The following is a 23,449-nucleotide window of genomic DNA, read 5'->3' as shown; positions in this document are numbered from 1 at the left end:
GAAATTAAAAAATTAGTGTAAAACAACTTTGCTGGGAAAAAACAAACAAAAAAAAGAAATGCGCGCTCGCGCATATCTGTGTGTGTATGTGTGTGTGTCTTTGTATGTGTTCGTCCCCACCCACTGTCTGTCTCTCCCTCTCTCTCTCTCTATCTATGCATCTATTTGTCCACCTATATATCTATCTATTTATGTATTTATTTATCTTTCTGTCTGTCTCCCGTAAATCCTTGAGTATAAATCTGCATTTTGACTCCAAGATTTAATGGTCAAAATCCCTAGTTCGTACGATATACGAGGTTGAAAATGAAAAATATTATTCGTAAGGTCGCCATTAAGATCGCCAAAATGGCGACCTTACGGTTTCAGGCAAAACACATGGAATATATTATGGGAGTTTGTCAGATTTCGTCTGAGGCAAAGAGAAAGATTTGTGGAGTAAGGGAGACAACTCTGTCATAGCTAATGTGTGCGTGTGCGTGTGTGTGAATGCATGCGTTCATGTTCGTGTATGTGTGAATACGTGCGTTCATGTGCGTGTATGTGTGAATGCGTGCGTTCATGTGTGTGTTTGCGTCAATGCGTGTGTGCGCCTGTGTGTGTGTAAGTAATTGAACGGGTGACTCACTGTGTGTATGTGTGTGTGAAGCAGAAACAGAAGAGAAAGGGAGAGAGTGGATGGGAATTGTGAATGTGTGTGTGTGTGTGTGTGTGTGTGTGTGTGACAGAGACAGACAGACAGAGAGCGTATGTGTGTGTATGCATGTTTGTGTATACGTGCGCGTGTTTACTACACATGATTAAACCATTGGTTCCCAATCTGGGATCCGCCGACCCCTGGTAGTCTCCTGGGAGTCCGTGAACTAAATTCAAAATACATAGGCGCAATAGTGGCGGTTCTGGGTTCAGTCCTACTGCATGGCACCTTGGACAAGTGTCTTCTGCTATAGCCCTGGGTCAACCAAAGCCTTGCGAGTGGATTTGGTAGACAGAAAATGAAAGAAGCCCGTCGTGTGTGTGCGTGTGTGTATGTTTGTGTCCCACCCCACCATTGCGAAACAACCGATGTTGGTGTGTTTACGTCCCCAGAGAACCATAGAACAAACGCTAGGCTTTTACAGGGTGGGGCATAAATACTGTTACAAAATAAAACACAGATTTATCCCGACAAAAATTTATTTAACAACCCACTATTACAAAATATGCTTTGCAAATGGCCAAGGAACAATATGGTGTATCTTTTATTCAAAATGTTTACCTCGTGCCTTCACAACACTACAAAGTCTTTTTGGGAAGTCATCTATAGCAGCAAGCACAACATCTAAGGGTATTTTAACCCAGCACTTGGTCAATTTTTTCTTTAGAGCTCCAATATTTTGGCAAGGAGTAGAGCAGGCTTCATTCTCCAGAATTGACCACAAACAATAATCAAGAGCGTTAAGATCAGGTGATGAGGGAGGCCATTCTTCTTTGCTGATCCAGGACGGACAGTTGTCTCTACACCACTGTTGTGTTAATCGAGACGTGTGGCTCGTCGCCCCATCTTGTTGGAAAGTCCAAACTTCATCACCGTACACCGAATTGCACCATGGTATCAATGCGCCTTCCAGAATGTCCTCGATGTACCGTTCTTTGTTTATCTTGATTCCTTGAGGGACAAAAACAAGTGGAGTTTTCCCTCTTTCAGAAATGGCTGTCCAGACCATCACTGATGCTGGTTTATGGGTTCTGAAAACCTTTCCTGCATTACCAGGTATTGCCACAATACTTTTAGCAAGGATTCGGTCATTTTGATGATTGTGAGACTGTTGAACTGAGAATAACTTTTCATCACTAAAGATGATGTTACGGAGCGTGCCATCTTTAATACGGTTCAACAAGAGTCTGCTTCCGCTGAGTCTCTTTTCAATTGTGGGCGTGGAGGGAAGCTGTCTCTTTTGGAGTTTATAGGGTGACAACTTTAGGTCACTTTTGCATATCCTCCGCGTAGTCCTTGGCGATGTTTGTTCTTCTTTTGCCATTCTACTCATGGATCTTCTTGGATTTCGTTTGATTTTTTCCCTAACATTTTTGATGAGTTTAGGTGTTCTGGAGGTGAGGGGATGGCCTGATCTTTGTCTATCTTTCATCGAAGAAGTTTCCTGGTAACGATCAATCGTCCTTTTTATCAACATTCTGTTAATTTTGAGGTTTTTCCCTAACTTGAATATTTCAGGTGGACGCATGCCCTTCTCATGTTGCTCTATGATAGGAAGGTAGATAAAACACAAACCCCTTCAGGTAGATGGCCCTGCTCAGTATGTAGAAAAGGAGTAGGTAGTAACTCTATAAGATGTACCCGGTGCAACCTATGGACACATAAGAGGTGCAGCAATATCAAAGGCAGGTTAACTAGGAAGTTAGTTTTTGTATGTGGCAGATGTTCAGGTGCAATAAACACTGTAAACAAACAGGAAACAACTTCTATCTCATTCCAGGGAGAAAAACTAGAGGTAGTCGATAGCTTCCGCTATTTGGGTGACCAAGTTAGTAGTGGGGGTGGGTGCGCTGAAAGTGTAGCTGCTAGAATAAGAATAGCCTGGGCAAAGTTTAGAGAGCTCTTACCTCTGCTGGCGACAAAGGGACTCTCACTCAGAGTAAAAGGCAGACTGTATGACACATGTGTACGAACAGCCATGCTACATGGCAGTGAAACATGGGCTGTAACTGCTGAAGACATGCGTAAGCTCGCAAGGAATGAAGCCAGTATGCTCCGCTGGATGTGTAATGTCAGTGTGCATACCCGTCAGAGTGTAAGTATCTTGAGAGAAAAGCTGAACATTAGAAGCATCAGTTGTGGTGTGCAAGAGAGACGATTGCGCTGGTATGGACATGTGGTGAGAATGGATGAGGATAGCTGCGTGAAAAAGTGCCACACCCTAACAGTTGAGGGAACCCATGGAAGAGGTAGACCTCGGATGAGGTGGTGAGGCAACACCTTCGAACATTGGGCCTCACCGAGGCGATGACTACTGACCGAGATCTTTGCAAATGTGCTGTGCGTGAGAAGACCAGGCAAGCCAAGTGAGATCGTTGCCAGTGCCCCTGGACTGGCTCTTGTGCGGGTGGCACATAAGATGCACCATTTTGAGAGTGGCCGTTGCCAGTACTGCCTCACAGGCTTTTGTGCCAGTGGCATGTAAAAGCACCCACTACACTCTCTGAGTGGTTGGCGTTAGGAAGGGCATCCAGCTGTAGAAACTCTGCCAGATCGGATTGGAGCCTGGTGTTGCCAGCCGGTTTCACCAGTCCTCAGTCAAATCGTCCAACCCATGCTAGCATGGAAAGCGGACGTTAAACGACGATGATGATGATGATGATGTATTCAGATGGTATTAAGAACAATAAAAGACAATTGGGATATTAAAATGGTGTTGGGAACATAGCAAAAGACAAATATTATTCTATATTTTTGAGATGAGGAATTACGTACTTTATTTACAATGGATGGATAAGTGTCTTCATCTTGTTTGTTATCAAAAACGAAATTAAAAAATTAGTGTAAAACAACTTTGCTGGGAAAAAACAAACAAAAAAAAGAAATGCGCGCTCGCGCATATCTGTGTGTGTATGTGTGTGTGTTCGTCCCCACCCACTGTCTGTCTCTCCCTCTCTCTCTCTCTATCTATGCATCTATTTGTCCACCTATATATCTATCTATTTATGTATTTATTTATCTTTCTGTCTGTCTCCCGTAAATCCTTGAGTATAAATCTGCATTTTGACTCCAAGATTTAATGGTCAAAATCCCTAGTTCGTACGATATACGAGGTTGAAAATGAAAAATATTATTCGTAAGGTCGCCATTAAGATCGCCAAAATGGCGACCTTACGGTTTCAGGCAAAACACATGGAATATATTATGGGAGTTTGTCAGATTTCGTCTGAGGCAAAGAGAAAGATTTGTGGAGTAAGGGAGACAACTCTGTCATAGCTAATGTGTGCGTGTGCGTGTGTGTGAATGCATGCGTTCATGTTCGTGTATGTGTGAATACGTGCGTTCATGTGCGTGTATGTGTGAATGCGTGCGTTCATGTGCGTGTATGTGTGAATGCGTGCGTTCATGTGTGTGTTTGCGTCAATGCGTGTGTGCGCCTGTGTGTGTGTAAGTAATTGAACAGGTGACTCACTGTGTGTATGTGTGTGTGAAGCAGAAACAGAAGAGAAAGGGAGAGAGTGGATGGGAATTGTGAATGTGTGTGTGTGTGTGTGTGTGTGTGTGACAGAGACAGACAGACAGAGAGCGTATGTGTGTGTATGCATGTTTGTGTATATGTGCGCGTGTTTACTACACATGATTAAACCATTGGTTCCCAATCTGGGATCCGCCGACCCCTGGTAGTCCCCTGGGAGTCCGTGAACTAAATTCAAAATACATAGGCGCAATAGTGGCGGTTCTGGGTTCAGTCCTACTGCATGGCACCTTGGACAAGTGTCTTCTGCTATAGCCCTGGGTCAACCAAAGCCTTGCGAGTGGATTTGGTAGACAGAAAATGAAAGAAGCCCGTCGTGTGTGTGCGTGTGTGTATGTTTGTGTCCCACCCCACCATTGCGAAACAACCGATGTTGGTGTGTTTACGTCCCCAGAGAACCATAGAACAAACGCTAGGCTTTTACAGGGTGGGGCATAAATACTGTTACAAAATAAAACACAGATTTATCCCGACAAAAGTTTATTTAACAACCCACTATTACAAAATATGCTTTGCAAATGGCCAAGGAACAATATGGTGTATCTTTTATTCAAAATGTTTACCTCGTGCCTTCACAACACTACAAAGTCTTTTTGGGAAGTCATCTATAGCAGCAAGCACAACATCTAAGGGTATTTTAACCCAGCACTTGGTCAATTTTTTCTTTAGAGCTCCAATATTTTGGCAAGGAGTAGAGCAGGCTTCATTCTCCAGAATTGACCACAAACAATAATCAAGAGCGTTAAGATCAGGTGATGAGGGAGGCCATTCTTCTTTGCTGATCCAGGACGGACAGTTGTCTCTACACCACTGTTGTGTTAATCGAGACGTGTGGCTCGTCGCCCCATCTTGTTGGAAAGTCCAAACTTCATCACCGTACACCGAATTGCACCATGGTATCAATGCGCCTTCCAGAATGTCCTCGATGTACCGTTCTTTGTTTATCTTGATTCCTTGAGGGACAAAAACAAGTGGAGTTTTCCCTCTTTCAGAAATGGCTGTCCAGACCATCACTGATGCTGGTTTATGGGTTCTGAAAACCTTTCCTGCATTACCAGGTATTGCCTCAATACTTTTAGCAAGGATTCGGTCATTTTGATGATTGTGAGACTGTTGAACTGAGAATAACTTTTCATCACTAAAGATGATGTTACGGAGCGTGCCATCTTTAATACGGTTCAACAAGAGTCTGCTTCCGCTGAGTCTCTTTTCATTTGTGGGCGTGGAGGGAAGCTGTCTCTTTTGGAGTTTATAGGGTGACAACTTTAGGTCACTTTTGCATATCCTCCGCGTAGTCCTTGGCGATGTTTGTTCTTCTTTTGCCATTCTACTCATGGATCTTCTTGGATTTCGTCTGATTTTTTCCCTAACATTTTTGATGAGTTTAGGTGTTCTGGAGGTGAGGGGATGGCCTGATCTTTGTCTATCTTTCATCGAAGAAGTTTCCTGGTAACGATCAATCGTCCTTTTTATCAACATTCTGTTAATTTTGAGGTTTTTCCCTAACTTGAATATTTCAGGTGGACGCATGCCCTTCTCATGTTGCTCTATGATAGGAAGGTAGATAAAACACAAACCCCTTCAGGTAGATGGCCCTGCTCAGTATGTAGAAAAGGAGTAGGTAGTAACTCTATAAGATGTACCCGGTGCAACCTATGGACACATAAGAGGTGCAGCAATATCAAAGGCAGGTTAACTAGGAAGTTAGTTTTTGTATGTGGCAGATGTTCAGGTGCAATAAACACTGTAAACAAACAGGAAACAACTTCTATCTCATTCCAGGGAGAAAAACTAGAGGTAGTCGATAGCTTCCGCTATTTGGGTGACCAAGTTAGTAGTGGGGGTGGGTGCGCTGAAAGTGTAGCTGCTAGAATAAGAATAGCCTGGGCAAAGTTTAGAGAGCTCTTACCTCTGCTGGCGACAAAGGGACTCTCACTCAGAGTAAAAGGCAGACTGTATGACACATGTGTACGAACAGCCATGCTACATGGCAGTGAAACATGGGCTGTAACTGCTGAAGACATGCGTAAGCTCGCAAGGAATGAAGCCAGTATGCTCCGCTGGATGTGTAATGTCAGTGTGCATACCCGTCAGAGTGTAAGTATCTTGAGAGAAAAGCTGAACATTAGAAGCATCAGTTGTGGTGTGCAAGAGAGACGATTGCGCTGGTATGGACATGTGGTGAGAATGGATGAGGATAGCTGCGTGAAAAAGTGCCACACCCTAACAGTTGAGGGAACCCATGGAAGAGGTAGACCTCGGATGAGGTGGTGAGGCAACACCTTCGAACATTGGGCCTCACCGAGGCGATGACTACTGACCGAGATCTTTGCAAATGTGCTGTGCGTGAGAAGACCAGGCAAGCCAAGTGAGATCGTTGCCAGTGCCCCTGGACTGGCTCTTGTGCGGGTGGCACATAAGATGCACCATTTTGAGAGTGGCCGTTGCCAGTACTGCCTCACCGGCTTTTGTGCCGGTGGCATGTAAAAGCACCCACTACACTCTCTGAGTGGTTGGCGTTAGGAAGGGCATCCAGCTGTAGAAACTCTGCCAGATCGGATTGGAGCCTGGTGTTGCCAGCCGGTTTCACCAGTCCTCAGTCAAATCGTCCAACCCATGCTAGCATGGAAAGCGGACGTTAAACGACGATGATGATGATGATGATGTATTCAGATGGTATTGAGAACAATAAAAGACAATTGGGATATTAAAATGGTGTTGGGAACATAGCAAAAGACAAATATTATTCTATATTTTTGAGATGAGGAATTACGTACTTTATTTACAATGGATGGATAAGTGTCTTCATCTTGTTTGTTATCAAAAACGAAATTAAAAAATTAGTGTAAAACAACTTTGCTGGGAAAAAACAAACAAAAAAAAGAAATGCGCGCTCGCGCATATCTGTGTGTGTATGTGTGTGTGTCTTTGTATGTGTTCGTCCCCACCCACTGTCTGTCTCTCCCTCTCTCTCTCTCTATCTATGCATCTATTTGTCCACCTATATATCTATCTATTTATCTATTTATTTATCTTTCTGTCTGTCTCCCGTAAATCCTTGAGTATAAATCTGCATTTTGACTCCAAGATTTAATGGTCAAAATCCCTAGTTCGTACGATATACGAGGTTGAAAATGAAAAATATTATTCGTAAGGTCGCCATTAAGATCGCCAAAATGGCGACCTTACGGTTTCAGGCAAAACACATGGAATATATTATGGGAGTTTGTCAGATTTCGTCTGAGGCAAAGAGAAAGATTTGTGGAGTAAGGGAGACAACTCTGTCATAGCTAATGTGTGCGTGTGCGTGTGTGTGAATGCATGCGTTCATGTTCGTGTATGTGTGAATACGTGCGTTCATGTGCGTGTATGTGTGAATGCGTGCGTTCATGTGTGTGTTTGCGTCAATGCGTGTGTGCGCCTGTGTGTGTGTAAGTAATTGAACGGGTGACTCACTGTGTGTATGTGTGTGTGAAGCAGAAACAGAAGAGAAAGGGAGAGAGTGGATGGGAATTGTGAATGTGTGTGTGTGTGTGTGTGTGTGTGTGTGTGACAGAGACAGACAGACAGAGAGCGTATGTGTGTGTATGCATGTTTGTGTATACGTGCGCGTGTTTACTACACATGATTAAACCATTGGTTCCCAATCTGGGATCCGCCGACCCCTGGTAGTCCCCTGGGAGTCCGTGAACTAAATTCAAAATACATAGGCGCAATAGTGGCGGTTCTGGGTTCAGTCCTACTGCATGGCACCTTGGACAAGTGTCTTCTGCTATAGCCCTGGGTCAACCAAAGCCTTGCGAGTGGATTTGGTAGACAGAAAATGAAAGAAGCCCGTCGTGTGTGTGCGTGTGTGTATGTTTGTGTCCCACCCCACCATTGCGAAACAACCGATGTTGGTGTGTTTACGTCCCCAGAGAACCATAGAACAAACGCTAGGCTTTTACAGGGTGGGGCATAAATACTGTTACAAAATAAAACACAGATTTATCCCGACAAAAATTTATTTAACAACCCACTATTACAAAATATGCTTTGCAAATGGCCAAGGAACAATATGGTGTATCTTTTATTCAAAATGTTTACCTCGTGCCTTCACAACACTACAAAGTCTTTTTGGGAAGTCATCTATAGCAGCAAGCACAACATCTAAGGGTATTTTAACCCAGCACTTGGTCAATTTTTTCTTTAGAGCTCCAATATTTTGGCAAGGAGTAGAGCAGGCTTCATTCTCCAGAATTGACCACAAACAATAATCAAGAGCGTTAAGATCAGGTGATGAGGGAGGCCATTCTTCTTTGCTGATCCAGGACGGACAGTTGTCTCTACACCACTGTTGTGTTAATCGAGACGTGTGGCTCGTCGCCCCATCTTGTTGGAAAGTCCAAACTTCATCACCGTACACCGAATTGCACCATGGTATCAATGCGCCTTCCAGAATGTCCTCGATGTACCGTTCTTTGTTTATCTTGATTCCTTGAGGGACAAAAACAAGTGGAGTTTTCCCTCTTTCAGAAATGGCTGTCCAGACCATCACTGATGCTGGTTTATGGGTTCTGAAAACCTTTCCTGCATTACCAGGTATTGCCACAATACTTTTAGCAAGGATTCGGTCATTTTGATGATTGTGAGACTGTTGAACTGAGAATAACTTTTCATCACTAAAGATGATGTTACGGAGCGTGCCATCTTTAATACGGTTCAACAAGAGTCTGCTTCCGCTGAGTCTCTTTTCAATTGTGGGCGTGGAGGGAAGCTGTCTCTTTTGGAGTTTATAGGGTGACAACTTTAGGTCACTTTTGCATATCCTCCGCGTAGTCCTTGGCGATGTTTGTTCTTCTTTTGCCATTCTACTCATGGATCTTCTTGGATTTCGTCTGATTTTTTCCCTAACATTTTTGATGAGTTTAGGTGTTCTGGAGGTGAGGGGATGGCCTGATCTTTGTCTATCTTTCATCAAAGAAGTTTCCTGGTAACGATCAATCGTCCTTTTTATCAACATTCTGTTAATTTTGAGGTTTTTCCCTAACTTGAATATTTCAGGTGGACGCATGCCCTTCTCATGTTGCTCTATGATAGGAAGGTAGATAAAACACAAACCCCTTCAGGTAGATGGCCCTGCTCAGTATGTAGAAAAGGAGTAGGTAGTAACTCTATAAGATGTACCCGGTGCAACCTATGGACACATAAGAGGTGCAGCAATATCAAAGGCAGGTTAACTAGGAAGTTAGTTTTTGTATGTGGCAGATGTTCAGGTGCAATAAACACTGTAAACAAACAGGAAACAACTTCTATCTCATTCCAGGGAGAAAAACTAGAGGTAGTCGATAGCTTCCGCTATTTGGGTGACCAAGTTAGTAGTGGGGGTGGGTGCGCTGAAAGTGTAGCTGCTAGAATAAGAATAGCCTGGGCAAAGTTTAGAGAGCTCTTACCTCTGCTGGCGACAAAGGGACTCTCACTCAGAGTAAAAGGCAGACTGTATGACACATGTGTACGAACAGCCATGCTACATGGCAGTGAAACATGGGCTGTAACTGCTGAAGACATGCGTAAGCTCGCAAGGAATGAAGCCAGTATGCTCCGCTGGATGTGTAATGTCAGTGTGCATACCCGTCAGAGTGTAAGTATCTTGAGAGAAAAGCTGAACATTAGAAGCATCAGTTGTGGTGTGCAAGAGAGACGATTGCGCTGGTATGGACATGTGGTGAGAATGGATGAGGATAGCTGCGTGAAAAAGTGCCACACCCTAACAGTTGAGGGAACCCATGGAAGAGGTAGACCTCGGATGAGGTGGTGAGGCAACACCTTCGAACATTGGGCCTCACCGAGGCGATGACTACTGACCGAGATCTTTGCAAATGTGCTGTGCGTGAGAAGACCAGGCAAGCCAAGTGAGATCGTTGCCAGTGCCCCTGGACTGGCTCTTGTGCGGGTGGCACATAAGATGCACCATTTTGAGAGTGGCCGTTGCCAGTACTGCCTCACCGGCTTTTGTGCCGGTGGCATGTAAAAGCACCCACTACACTCTCTGAGTGGTTGGCGTTAGGAAGGGCATCCAGCTGTAGAAACTCTGCCAGATCGGATTGGAGCCTGGTGTTGCCAGCCGGTTTCACCAGTCCTCAGTCAAATCGTCCAACCCATGCTAGCATGGAAAGCGGACGTTAAACGACGATGATGATGATGATGATGTATTCAGATGGTATTGAGAACAATAAAAGACAATTGGGATATTAAAATGGTGTTGGGAACATAGCAAAAGACAAATATTATTCTATATTTTTGAGATGAGGAATTACGTACTTTATTTACAATGGATGGATAAGTGTCTTCATCTTGTTTGTTATCAAAAACGAAATTAAAAAATTAGTGTAAAACAACTTTGCTGGGAAAAAACAAACAAAAAAAAGAAATGCGCGCTCGCGCATATCTGTGTGTGTATGTGTGTGTGTCTTTGTATGTGTTCGTCCCCACCCACTGTCTGTCTCTCCCTCTCTCTCTCTCTATCTATGCATCTATTTGTCCACCTATATATCTATCTATTTATGTATTTATTTATCTTTCTGTCTGTCTCCCGTAAATCCTTGAGTATAAATCTGCATTTTGACTCCAAGATTTAATGGTCAAAATCCCTAGTTCGTACGATATACGAGGTTGAAAATGAAAAATATTATTCGTAAGGTCGCCATTAAGATCGCCAAAATGGCGACCTTACGGTTTCAGGCAAAACACATGGAATATATTATGGGAGTTTGTCAGATTTCGTCTGAGGCAAAGAGAAAGATTTGTGGAGTAAGGGAGACAACTCTGTCATAGCTAATGTGTGCGTGTGCGTGTGTGTGAATGCATGCGTTCATGTTCGTGTATGTGTGAATACGTGCGTTCATGTGCGTGTATGTGTGAATGCGTGCGTTCATGTGTGTGTTTGCGTCAATGCGTGTGTGCGCCTGTGTGTGTGTAAGTAATTGAACGGGTGACTCACTGTGTGTATGTGTGTGTGAAGCAGAAACAGAAGAGAAAGGGAGAGAGTGGATGGGAATTGTGAATGTGTGTGTGTGTGTGTGTGTGTGTGTGTGTGACAGAGACAGACAGACAGAGAGCGTATGTGTGTGTATGCATGTTTGTGTATACGTGCGCGTGTTTACTACACATGATTAAACCATTGGTTCCCAATCTGGGATCCGCCGACCCCTGGTAGTCTCCTGGGAGTCCGTGAACTAAATTCAAAATACATAGGCGCAATAGTGGCGGTTCTGGGTTCAGTCCTACTGCATGGCACCTTGGACAAGTGTCTTCTGCTATAGCCCTGGGTCAACCAAAGCCTTGCGAGTGGATTTGGTAGACAGAAAATGAAAGAAGCCCGTCGTGTGTGTGCGTGTGTGTATGTTTGTGTCCCACCCCACCATTGCGAAACAACCGATGTTGGTGTGTTTACGTCCCCAGAGAACCATAGAACAAACGCTAGGCTTTTACAGGGTGGGGCATAAATACTGTTACAAAATAAAACACAGATTTATCCCGACAAAAATTTATTTAACAACCCACTATTACAAAATATGCTTTGCAAATGGCCAAGGAACAATATGGTGTATCTTTTATTCAAAATGTTTACCTCGTGCCTTCACAACACTACAAAGTCTTTTTGGGAAGTCATCTATAGCAGCAAGCACAACATCTAAGGGTATTTTAACCCAGCACTTGGTCAATTTTTTCTTTAGAGCTCCAATATTTTGGCAAGGAGTAGAGCAGGCTTCATTCTCCAGAATTGACCACAAACAATAATCAAGAGCGTTAAGATCAGGTGATGAGGGAGGCCATTCTTCTTTGCTGATCCAGGACGGACAGTTGTCTCTACACCACTGTTGTGTTAATCGAGACGTGTGGCTCGTCGCCCCATCTTGTTGGAAAGTCCAAACTTCATCACCGTACACCGAATTGCACCATGGTATCAATGCGCCTTCCAGAATGTCCTCGATGTACCGTTCTTTGTTTATCTTGATTCCTTGAGGGACAAAAACAAGTGGAGTTTTCCCTCTTTCAGAAATGGCTGTCCAGACCATCACTGATGCTGGTTTATGGGTTCTGAAAACCTTTCCTGCATTACCAGGTATTGCCACAATACTTTTAGCAAGGATTCGGTCATTTTGATGATTGTGAGACTGTTGAACTGAGAATAACTTTTCATCACTAAAGATGATGTTACGGAGCGTGCCATCTTTAATACGGTTCAACAAGAGTCTGCTTCCGCTGAGTCTCTTTTCAATTGTGGGCGTGGAGGGAAGCTGTCTCTTTTGGAGTTTATAGGGTGACAACTTTAGGTCACTTTTGCATATCCTCCGCGTAGTCCTTGGCGATGTTTGTTCTTCTTTTGCCATTCTACTCATGGATCTTCTTGGATTTCGTCTGATTTTTTCCCTAACATTTTTGATGAGTTTAGGTGTTCTGGAGGTGAGGGGATGGCCTGATCTTTGTCTATCTTTCATCGAAGAAGTTTCCTGGTAACGATCAATCGTCCTTTTTATCAACATTCTGTTAATTTTGAGGTTTTTCCCTAACTTGAATATTTCAGGTGGACGCATGCCCTTCTCATGTTGCTCTATGATAGGAAGGTAGATAAAACACAAACCCCTTCAGGTAGATGGCCCTGCTCAGTATGTAGAAAAGGAGTAGGTAGTAACTCTATAAGATGTACCCGGTGCAACCTATGGACACATAAGAGGTGCAGCAATATCAAAGGCAGGTTAACTAGGAAGTTAGTTTTTGTATGTGGCAGATGTTCAGGTGCAATAAACACTGTAAACAAACAGGAAACAACTTCTATCTCATTCACGGGAGAAAAACTAGAGGTAGTCGATAGCTTCCGCTATTTGGGTGACCAAGTTAGTAGTGGGGGTGGGTGCGCTGAAAGTGTAGCTGCTAGAATAAGAATAGCCTGGGCAAAGTTTAGAGAGCTCTTACCTCTGCTGGCGACAAAGGGACTCTCACTCAGAGTAAAAGGCAGACTGTATGACACATGTGTACGAACAGCCATGCTACATGGCAGTGAAACATGGGCTGTAACTGCTGAAGACATGCGTAAGCTCGCAAGGAATGAAGCCAGTATGCTCCGCTGGATGTGTAATGTCAGTGTGCATACCCGTCAGAGTGTAAGTATCTTGAGAGAAAAGCTGAACATTAGAAGCATCAGTTGTGGTGTGCAAGAGAGACGATTGCGCTGGTATGGACATGTGGTGAGAATGGATGAGGATAGCTGCGTGAAAAAGTGCCACACCCTAACAGTTGAGGGAACCCATGGAAGAGGTAGACCTCGGATGAGGTGGTGAGGCAACACCTTCGAACATTGGGCCTCACCGAGGCGATGACTACTGACCGAGATCTTTGCAAATGTGCTGTGCGTGAGAAGACCAGGCAAGCCAAGTGAGATCGTTGCCAGTGCCCCTGGACTGGCTCTTGTGCGGGTGGCACATAAGATGCACCATTTTGAGAGTGGCCGTTGCCAGTACTGCCTCACCGGCTTTTGTGCCGGTGGCATGTAAAAGCACCCACTACACTCTCTGAGTGGTTGGCGTTAGGAAGGGCATCCAGCTGTAGAAACTCTGCCAGATCGGATTGGAGCCTGGTGTTGCCAGCCGGTTTCACCAGTCCTCAGTCAAATCGTCCAACCCATGCTAGCATGGAAAGCGGACGTTAAACGACGATGATGATGATGATGATGTATTCAGATGGTATTGAGAACAATAAAAGACAATTGGGATATTAAAATGGTGTTGGGAACATAGCAAAAGACAAATATTATTCTATATTTTTGAGATGAGGAATTACGTACTTTATTTACAATGGATGGATAAGTGTCTTCATCTTGTTTGTTATCAAAAACGAAATTAAAAAATTAGTGTAAAACAACTTTGCTGGGAAAAAACAAACAAAAAAAAGAAATGCGCGCTCGCGCATATCTGTGTGTGTATGTGTGTGTGTCTTTGTATGTGTTCGTCCCCACCCACTGTCTGTCTCTCCCTCTCTCTCTCTCTATCTATGCATCTATTTGTCCACCTATATATCTATCTATTTATGTATTTATTTATCTTTCTGTCTGTCTCCCGTAAATCCTTGAGTATAAATCTGCATTTTGACTCCAAGATTTAATGGTCAAAATCCCTAGTTCGTACGATATACGAGGTTGAAAATGAAAAATATTATTCGTAAGGTCGCCATTAAGATCGCCAAAATGGCGACCTTACGGTTTCAGGCAAAACACATGGAATATATTCTGGGAGTTTGTCAGATTTCGTCTGAGGCAAAGAGAAAGATTTGTGGAGTAAGGGAGACAACTCTGTCATAGCTAATGTGTGCGTGTGCGTGTGTGTGAATGCATGCGTTCATGTTCGTGTATGTGTGAATACGTGCGTTCATGTGCGTGTATGTGTGAATGCGTGCGTTCATGTGTGTGTTTGCGTCAATGCGTGTGTGCGCCTGTGTGTGTGTAAGTAATTGAACGGGTGACTCACTGTGTGTATGTGTGTGTGAAGCAGAAACAGAAGAGAAAGGGAGAGAGTGGATGGGAATTGTGAATGTGTGTGTGTGTGTGTGTGTGTGTGTGTGTGACAGAGACAGACAGACAGAGAGCGTATGTGTGTGTATGCATGTTTGTGTATACGTGCGCGTGTTTACTACACATGATTAAACCATTGGTTCCCAATCTGGGATCCGCCGACCCCTGGTAGTCCCCTGGGAGTCCGTGAACTAAATTCAAAATACATAGGCGCAATAGTGGCGGTTCTGGGTTCAGTCCTACTGCATGGCACCTTGGACAAGTGTCTTCTGCTATAGCCCTGGGTCAACCAAAGCCTTGCGAGTGGATTTGGTAGACAGAAAATGAAAGAAGCCCGTCGTGTGTGTGCGTGTGTGTATGTTTGTGTCCCACCCCACCATTGCGAAACAACCGATGTTGGTGTGTTTACGTCCCCAGAGAACCATAGAACAAACGCTAGGCTTTTACAGGGTGGGGCATAAATACTGTTACAAAATAAAACACAGATTTATCCCGACAAAAATTTATTTAACAACCCACTATTACAAAATATGCTTTGCAAATGGCCAAGGAACAATATGGTGTATCTTTTATTCAAAATGTTTACCTCGTGCCTTCACAACACTACAAAGTCTTTTTGGGAAGTCATCTATAGCAGCAAGCACAACATCTAAGGGTATTTTAACCCAGCACTTGGTCAATTTTTTCTTTAGAGCTCCAATATTTTGGCAAGGAGTAGAGCAGGCTTCATTCTCCAGAATTGACCACAAACAATAATCAAGAGCGTTAAGATCAGGTGATGAGGGAGGCCATTCTTCTTTGCTGATCCAGGACGGACAGTTGTCTCTACACCACTGTTGTGTTAATCGAGACGTGTGGCTCGTCGCCCCATCTTGTTGGAAAGTCCAAACTTCATCACCGTACACCGAATTGCACCATGGTATCAATGCGCCTTCCAGAATGTCCTCGATGTACCGTTCTTTGTTTATCTTGATTCCTTGAGGGACAAAAACAAGTGGAGTTTTCCCTCTTTCAGAAATGGCTGTCCAGACCATCACTGATGCTGGTTTATGGGTTCTGAAAACCTTTCCTGCATTACCAGGTATTGCCACAATACTTTTAGCAAGGATTCGGTCATTTTGATGATTGTGAGACTGTTGAACTGAGAATAACTTTTCATCACTAAAGATGATGTTACGGAGCGTGCCATCTTTAATACGGTTCAACAAGAGTCTGCTTCCGCTGAGTCTCTTTTCAATTGTGGGCGTGGAGGGAAGCTGTCTCTTTTGGAGTTTATAGGGTGACAACTTTAGGTCACTTTTGCATATCCTCCGCGTAGTCCTTGGCGATGTTTGTTCTTCTTTTGCCATTCTACTCATGGATCTTCTTGGATTTCGTCTGATTTTTTCCCTAACATTTTTGATGAGTTTAGGTGTTCTGGAGGTGAGGGGATGGCCTGATCTTTGTCTATCTTTCATCGAAGAAGTTTCCTGGTAACGATCAATCGTCCTTTTTATCAACATTCTGTTAATTTTGAGGTTTTTCCCTAACTTGAATATTTCAGGTGGACGCATGCCCTTCTCATGTTGCTCTATGATAGGAAGGTAGATAAAACACAAACCCCTTCAGGTAGATGGCCCTGCTCAGTATGTAGAAAAGGAGTAGGTAGTAACTCTATAAGATGTACCCGGTGCAACCTATGGACACATAAGAGGTGCAGCAATATCAAAGGCAGGTTAACTAGGAAGTTAGTTTTTGTATGTGGCAGATGTTCAGGTGCAATAAACACTGTAAACAAACAGGAAACAACTTCTATCTCATTCCAGGGAGAAAAACTAGAGGTAGTCGATAGCTTCCGCTATTTGGGTGACCAAGTTAGTAGTGGGGGTGGGTGCGCTGAAAGTGTAGCTGCTAGAATAAGAATAGCCTGGGCAAAGTTTAGAGAGCTCTTACCTCTGCTGGCGACAAAGGGACTCTCACTCAGAGTAAAAGGCAGACTGTATGACACATGTGTACGAACAGCCATGCTACATGGCAGTGAAACATGGGCTGTAACTGCTGAAGACATGCGTAAGCTCGCAAGGAATGAAGCCAGTATGCTCCGCTGGATGTGTAATGTCAGTGTGCATACCCGTCAGAGTGTAAGTATCTTGAGAGAAAAGCTGAACATTAGAAGCATCAGTTGTGGTGTGCAAGAGAGACGATTGCGCTGGTATGGACATGTGGTGAGAATGGATGAGGATAGCTGCGTGAAAAAGTGCCACACCCTAACAGTTGAGGGAACCCATGGAAGAGGTAGACCTCGGATGAGGTGGTGAGGCAACACCTTCGAACATTGGGCCTCACCGAGGCGATGACTACTGACCGAGATCTTTGCAAATGTGCTGTGCGTGAGAAGACCAGGCAAGCCAAGTGAGATCGTTGCCAGTGCCCCTGGACTGGCTCTTGTGCGGGTGGCACATAAGATGCACCATTTTGAGAGTGGCCGTTGCCAGTACTGCCTCACCGGCTTTTGTGCCGGTGGCATGTAAAAGCACCCACTACACTCTCTGAGTGGTTGGCGTTAGGAAGGGCATCCAGCTGTAGAAACTCTGCCAGATCGGATTGGAGCCTGGTGTTGCCAGCCGGTTTCACCAGTCCTCAGTCAAATCGTCCAACCCATGCTAGCATGGAAAGCGGACGTTAAACGACGATGATGATGATGATGATGTATTCAGATGGTATTGAGAACAATAAAAGACAATTGGGATATTAAAATGGTGTTGGGAACATAGCAAAAGACAAATATTATTCTATATTTTTGAGATGAGGAATTACGTACTTTATTTACAATGGATGGATAAGTGTCTTCATCTTGTTTGTTATCAAAAACGAAATTAAAAAATTAGTGTAAAACAACTTTGCTGGGAAAAAACAAACAAAAAAAAGAAATGCGCGCTCGCGCATATCTGTGTGTGTATGTGTGTGTGTCTTTGTATGTGTTCGTCCCCACCCACTGTCTGTCTCTCCCTCTCTCTCTCTCTATCTATGCATCTATTTGTCCACCTATATATCTATCTATTTATGTATTTATTTATCTTTCTGTCTGTCTCCCGTAAATCCTTGAGTATAAATCTGCATTTTGACTCCAAGATTTAATGGTCAAAATCCCTAGTTCGTACGATATACGAGGTTGAAAATGAAAAATATTATTCGTAAGGTCGCCATTAAGATCGCCAAAATGGCGACCTTACGGTTTCAGGCAAAACACATGGAATATATTCTGGGAGTTTGTCAGATTTCGTCTGAGGCAAAGAGAAAGATTTGTGGAGTAAGGGAGACAACTCTGTCATAGCTAATGTGTGCGTGTGCGTGTGTGTGAATGCATGCGTTCATGTTCGTGTATGTGTGAATACGTGCGTTCATGTGCGTGTATGTGTGAATGCGTGCGTTCATGTGCGTGTATGTGTGAATGCGTGCGTTCATGTGTGTGTTTGCGTCAATGCGTGTGTGCGCCTGTGTGTGTGTAAGTAATTGAACGGGTGACTCACTGTGTGTATGTGTGTGTGAAGCAGAAACAGAAGAGAAAGGGAGAGAGTGGATGGGAATTGTGAATGTGTGTGTGTGTGTGTGTGTGTGTGACAGAGACAGACAGACAGAGAGCGTATGTGTGTGTATGCATGTTTGTGTATATGTGCGCGTGTTTACTACACATGATTAAACCATTGGTTCCCAATCTGGGATCCGCCGACCCCCTGGTAGTCCCCTGGGAGTCCGTGAACTAAATTCAAAATACATAGGCGCAATAGTGGCGGTTCTGGGTTCAGTCCTACTGCATGGCACCTTGGACAAGTGTCTTCTGCTATAGCCCTGGGTCAACCAAAGCCTTGCGAGTGGATTTGGTAGACAGAAAATGAAAGAAGCCCGTCGTGTGTGTGCGTGTGTGTATGTTTGTGTCCCACCCCACCATTGCGAAACAACCGATGTTGGTGTGTTTACGTCCCCAGAGAACCATAGAACAAACGCTAGGCTTTTACAGGGTGGGGCATAAATACTGTTACAAAATAAAACACAGATTTATCCCGACAAAAATTTATTTAACAACCCACTATTACAAAATATGCTTTGCAAATGGCCAAGGAACAATATGGTGTATCTTTTATTCAAAATGTTTACCTCGTGCCTTCACAACACTACAAAGTCTTTTTGGGAAGTCATCTATAGCAGCAAGCACAACATCTAAGGGTATTTTAACCCAGCACTTGGTCAATTTTTTCTTTAGAGCTCCAATATTTTGGCAAGGAGTAGAGCAGGCTTCATTCTCCAGAATTGACCACAAACAATAATCAAGAGCGTTAAGATCAGGTGATGAGGGAGGCCATTCTTCTTTGCTGATCCAGGACGGACAGTTGTCTCTACACCACTGTTGTGTTAATCGAGACGTGTGGCTCGTCGCCCCATCTTGTTGGAAAGTCCAAACTTCATCACCGTACACCGAATTGCACCATGGTATCAATGCGCCTTCCAGAATGTCCTCGATGTACCGTTCTTTGTTTATCTTGATTCCTTGAGGGACAAAAACAAGTGGAGTTTTCCCTCTTTCAGAAATGGCTGTCCAGACCATCACTGATGCTGGTTTATGGGTTCTGAAAACCTTTCCTGCATTACCAGGTATTGCCTCAATACTTTTAGCAAGGATTCGGTCATTTTGATGATTGTGAGACTGTTGAACTGAGAATAACTTTTCATCACTAAAGATGATGTTACGGAGCGTGCCATCTTTAATTCGGTTCAACAAGAGTCTGCTTCCGCTGAGTCTCTTTTCAATTGTGGGCGTGGAGGGAAGCTGTCTCTTTTGGAGTTTATAGGGTGACAACTTTAGGTCACTTTTGCATATCCTCCGCGTAGTCCTTGGCGATGTTTGTTCTTCTTTTGCCATTCTACTCATGGATCTTCTTGGATTTCGTCTGATTTTTTCCCTAACATTTTTGATGAGTTTAGGTGTTCTGGAGGTGAGGGGATGGCCTGATCTTTGTCTATCTTTCATCGAAGAAGTTTCCTGGTAACGATCAATCGTCCTTTTTATCAACATTCTGTTAATTTTGAGGTTTTTCCCTAACTTGAATATTTCAGGTGGACGCATGCCCTTCTCATGTTGCTCTATGATAGGAAGGTAGATAAAACACAAACCCCTTCAGGTATATGGCCCTGCTCAGTATGTAGAAAAGGAGTAGGTAGTAACTCTATAAGATGTACCCGGTGCAACCTATGGACACATAAGAGGTGCAGCAATATCAAAGGCAGGTTAAGTAGGAAGTTAGTCTTTGTATGTGGCAGATGTTCAGGTGCAATAAACACTGTAAACAAACAGGAAACAACTTCTATTTCATTCCAGGGAGAAAAACTAGAGGTAGTCAATAGCTTCCGCTATTTGGGTGACCAAGTTAGTAGTGGGGGTGGGTGCGCTGAAAATGTAGCTGCTAGAATAAGAATAGCCTGGGCAAAGTTTAGAGAGCTCTTACCTCTGCTGGCGACAAAGGGACTCTCACTCAGAGTAAAAGGCAGACTGTATGACACATGTGTACGAACAGCCATGCTACATGGCAGTGAAACATGGGCTGTAACTGCTGAAGACATGCGTAAGCTCGCAAGGAATGAAGCCAGTATGCTCCGCTGGATGTGTAATGTCAGTGTGCATACCCGTCAGGGTGTAAGTATCTTGAGAGAAAAGCTGAACATTAGAAGCATCAGTTGTGGTGTGCAAGAGAGACGATTGCGCTGGTATGGACATGTGGTGAGAATGGATGAGGATAGCTGCGTGAAAAAGTGCCACACCCTAACAGTTGAGGGAACCCATGGAAGAGGTAGACCTCGGATGAGGTGGTGAGGCAACACCTTCGAACATTGGGCCTCACCGAGGCGATGACTACTGACCGAGATCTTTGCAAATGTGCTGTGCGTGAGAAGACCAGGCAAGCCAAGTGAGATCGTTGCCAGTGCCCCTGGACTGGCTCTTGTGCGGGTGGCACATAAGATGCACCATTTTGAGAGTGGCCGTTGCCAGTACTGCCTCACCGGCTTTTGTGCCGGTGGCATGTAAAAGCACCCACTACACTCTCTGAGTGGTTGGCGTTAGGAAGGGCATCCAGCTGTAGAAACTCTGCCAGATCGGATTGGAGCCTGGTGTTGCCAGCCGGTTTCACCAGTCCTCAGTCAAATCGTCCAACCCATGCTAGCATGGAAAGCGGACGTTAAACGACGATGATGATGATGATGATGTATTCAGATGGTATTAAGAACAATAAAAGACAATTGGGATATTAAAATGGTGTTGGGAACATAGCAAAAGACAAATATTATTCTATATTTTTGAGATGAGGAATTACGTACTTTATTTACAATGGATGGATAAGTGTCTTCATCTTGTTTGTTATCAAAAACGAAATTAAAAAATTAGTGTAAAACAACTTTGCTGGGAAAAAACAAACAAAAAAAAGAAATGCGCGCTCGCGCATATCTGTGTGTGTATGTGTGTGTGTCTTTGTATGTGTTCGTCCCCACCCACTGTCTGTCTCTCCCTCTCTCTCTCTCTATCTATGCATCTATTTGTCCACCTATATATCTATCTATTTATGTATTTATTTATCTTTCTGTCTGTCTCCCGTAAATCCTTGAGTATAAATCTGCATTTTGACTCCAAGATTTAATGGTCAAAATCCCTAGTTCGTACGATATACGAGGTTGAAAATGAAAAATATTATTCGTAAGGTCGCCATTAAGATCGCCAAAATGGCGACCTTACGGTTTCAGGCAAAACACATGGAATATATTCTGGGAGTTTGTCAGATTTCGTCTGAGGCAAAGAGAAAGATTTGTGGAGTAAGGGAGACAACTCTGTCATAGCTAATGTGTGCGTGTGCGTGTGTGTGAATGCATGCGTTCATGTTCGTGTATGTGTGAATACGTGCGTTCATGTGCGTGTATGTGTGAATGCGTGCGTTCATGTGCGTGTATGTGTGAATGCGTGCGTTCATGTGTGTGTTTGCGTCAATGCGTGTGTGCGCCTGTGTGTGTGTAAGTAATTGAACGGGTGACTCACTGTGTGTATGTGTGTGTGAAGCAGAAACAGAAGAGAAAGGGAGAGAGTGGATGGGAATTGTGAATGTGTGTGTGTGTGTGTGTGTGTGTGACAGAGACAGACAGACAGAGAGCGTATGTGTGTGTATGCATGTTTGTGTATATGTGCGCGTGTTTACTACACATGATTAAACCATTGGTTCCCAATCTGGGATCCGCCGACCCCCTGGTAGTCCCCTGGGAGTCCGTGAACTAAATTCAAAATACATAGGCGCAATAGTGGCGGTTCTGGGTTCAGTCCTACTGCATGGCACCTTGGACAAGTGTCTTCTGCTATAGCCCTGGGTCAACCAAAGCCTTGCGAGTGGATTTGGTAGACAGAAAATGAAAGAAGCCCGTCGTGTGTGTGCGTGTGTGTATGTTTGTGTCCCACCCCACCATTGCGAAACAACCGATGTTGGTGTGTTTACGTCCCCAGAGAACCATAGAACAAACGCTAGGCTTTTACAGGGTGGGGCATAAATACTGTTACAAAATAAAACACAGATTTATCCCGACAAAAATTTATTTAACAACCCACTATTACAAAATATGCTTTGCAAATGGCCAAGGAACAATATGGTGTATCTTTTATTCAAAATGTTTACCTCGTGCCTTCACAACACTACAAAGTCTTTTTGGGAAGTCATCTATAGCAGCAAGCACAACATCTAAGGGTATTTTAACCCAGCACTTGGTCAATTTTTTCTTTAGAGCTCCAATATTTTGGCAAGGAGTAGAGCAGGCTTCATTCTCCAGAATTGACCACAAACAATAATCAAGAGCGTTAAGATCAGGTGATGAGGGAGGCCATTCTTCTTTGCTGATCCAGGACGGACAGTTGTCTCTACACCACTGTTGTGTTAATCGAGACGTGTGGCTCGTCGCCCCATCTTGTTGGAAAGTCCAAACTTCATCATCGTACACCGAATTGCACCATGGTATCAATGCGCCTTCCAGAATGTCCTCGATGTACCGTTCTTTGTTTATCTTGATTCCTTGAGGGACGAAAACAAGTGGAGTTTTCCCTCTTTCAGAAATGGCTGTCCAGACCATCACTGATGCTGGTTTATGGGTTCTGAAAACCTTTCCTGCATTACCAGGTATTGCCTCAATACTTTTAGCAAGGATTCGGTCATTTTGATGATTGTGAGACTGTTGAACTGAGAATAACTTTTCATCACTAAAGATGATGTTACGGAGCGTGCCATCTTTAATACGGTTCAACAAGAGTCTGCTTCCGCTGAGTCTCTTTTCAATTGTGGGCGTGGAGGGAAGCTGTCTCTTTTGGAGTTTATAGGGTGACAACTTTAGGTCACTTTTGCATATCCTCCGCATAGTCCTTCTTTTGCCATTCTCCTCATGGATCTTCTTGGATTTCGTCTGAATTTTTTCCTAACATTTTTGATGAGTTTAGGTGTTCTGGAGGTGAGGGGATGGCCTGATCTTTGTCTATCTTTCATCGAAGAAGTTTCCTGGTAACGATCAATCGTCCTTTTTATCAACATTCTGTTAATTTTGAGGTTTTTCCCTAACTTGAATATTTCAGGTGGACGCATGCCCTTCTCATGTTGCTCTATGATAGGAAGGTAGATAA

General features: G+C 43.8%; 5 protein-coding genes across 5 annotated transcripts; all 5 read right to left on the bottom strand.

Annotated features, from left to right (window-relative positions):
* Positions 1-8,301: 8,301 nt before the first annotated feature.
* LOC149129048 (uncharacterized) lies at positions 8,302-9,081 on the bottom strand. Its single transcript, XM_089346809.1, has one exon. It carries the CDS (start codon positions 9,079-9,081, stop codon positions 8,302-8,304), a length of 780 nt encoding a protein of 259 aa, XP_089202935.1.
* A 2,743-nt stretch (positions 9,082-11,824) lies between these two features.
* LOC149129047 (uncharacterized) lies at positions 11,825-12,757 on the bottom strand. The gene has a single exon (XM_089346808.1). The coding sequence runs from the start codon at positions 12,755-12,757 to the stop codon at positions 11,825-11,827; it is 933 nt and encodes a 310-aa protein (XP_089202934.1).
* Positions 12,758-15,347: 2,590 nt separating this feature from the next.
* LOC149129046 (uncharacterized) lies at positions 15,348-16,280 on the bottom strand. The gene has a single exon (XM_089346807.1). It carries the CDS (start codon positions 16,278-16,280, stop codon positions 15,348-15,350), a length of 933 nt encoding a protein of 310 aa, XP_089202933.1.
* A 2,615-nt stretch (positions 16,281-18,895) lies between these two features.
* On the bottom strand, positions 18,896-19,828 carry LOC149129045 (uncharacterized). The gene has a single exon (XM_089346805.1). The coding sequence runs from the start codon at positions 19,826-19,828 to the stop codon at positions 18,896-18,898; it is 933 nt and encodes a 310-aa protein (XP_089202931.1).
* A 2,615-nt stretch (positions 19,829-22,443) lies between these two features.
* Positions 22,444-23,190, bottom strand: LOC149129044 (uncharacterized). Its single transcript, XM_089346804.1, has one exon. The coding sequence runs from the start codon at positions 23,188-23,190 to the stop codon at positions 22,444-22,446; it is 747 nt and encodes a 248-aa protein (XP_089202930.1).
* Between the last annotated feature and the right edge of the window lie 259 nt (positions 23,191-23,449).

This window comes from Octopus bimaculoides, unplaced genomic scaffold (genome assembly GCF_046866305.1).
Source record: "Octopus bimaculoides isolate indiv1 unplaced genomic scaffold, ASM4686630v1 contig168, whole genome shotgun sequence".
Taxonomy (NCBI): Eukaryota; Metazoa; Mollusca; class Cephalopoda; order Octopoda; family Octopodidae; genus Octopus; species Octopus bimaculoides.
This window is presented reverse-complemented; position numbering and strand designations above follow the sequence as displayed.

Coding starts and splice junctions, on each gene's coding strand:
- LOC149129048 (XM_089346809.1), bottom strand. CDS start 9,081: ATGGCAAAAGAAGAACAAACATCGCCAAGGACTACGCGGAGGATATGC.
- LOC149129047 (XM_089346808.1), bottom strand. CDS start 12,757: ATGTTGATAAAAAGGACGATTGATCGTTACCAGGAAACTTCTTCGATG.
- LOC149129046 (XM_089346807.1), bottom strand. CDS start 16,280: ATGTTGATAAAAAGGACGATTGATCGTTACCAGGAAACTTCTTCGATG.
- LOC149129045 (XM_089346805.1), bottom strand. CDS start 19,828: ATGTTGATAAAAAGGACGATTGATCGTTACCAGGAAACTTCTTCGATG.
- LOC149129044 (XM_089346804.1), bottom strand. CDS start 23,190: ATGCGGAGGATATGCAAAAGTGACCTAAAGTTGTCACCCTATAAACTC.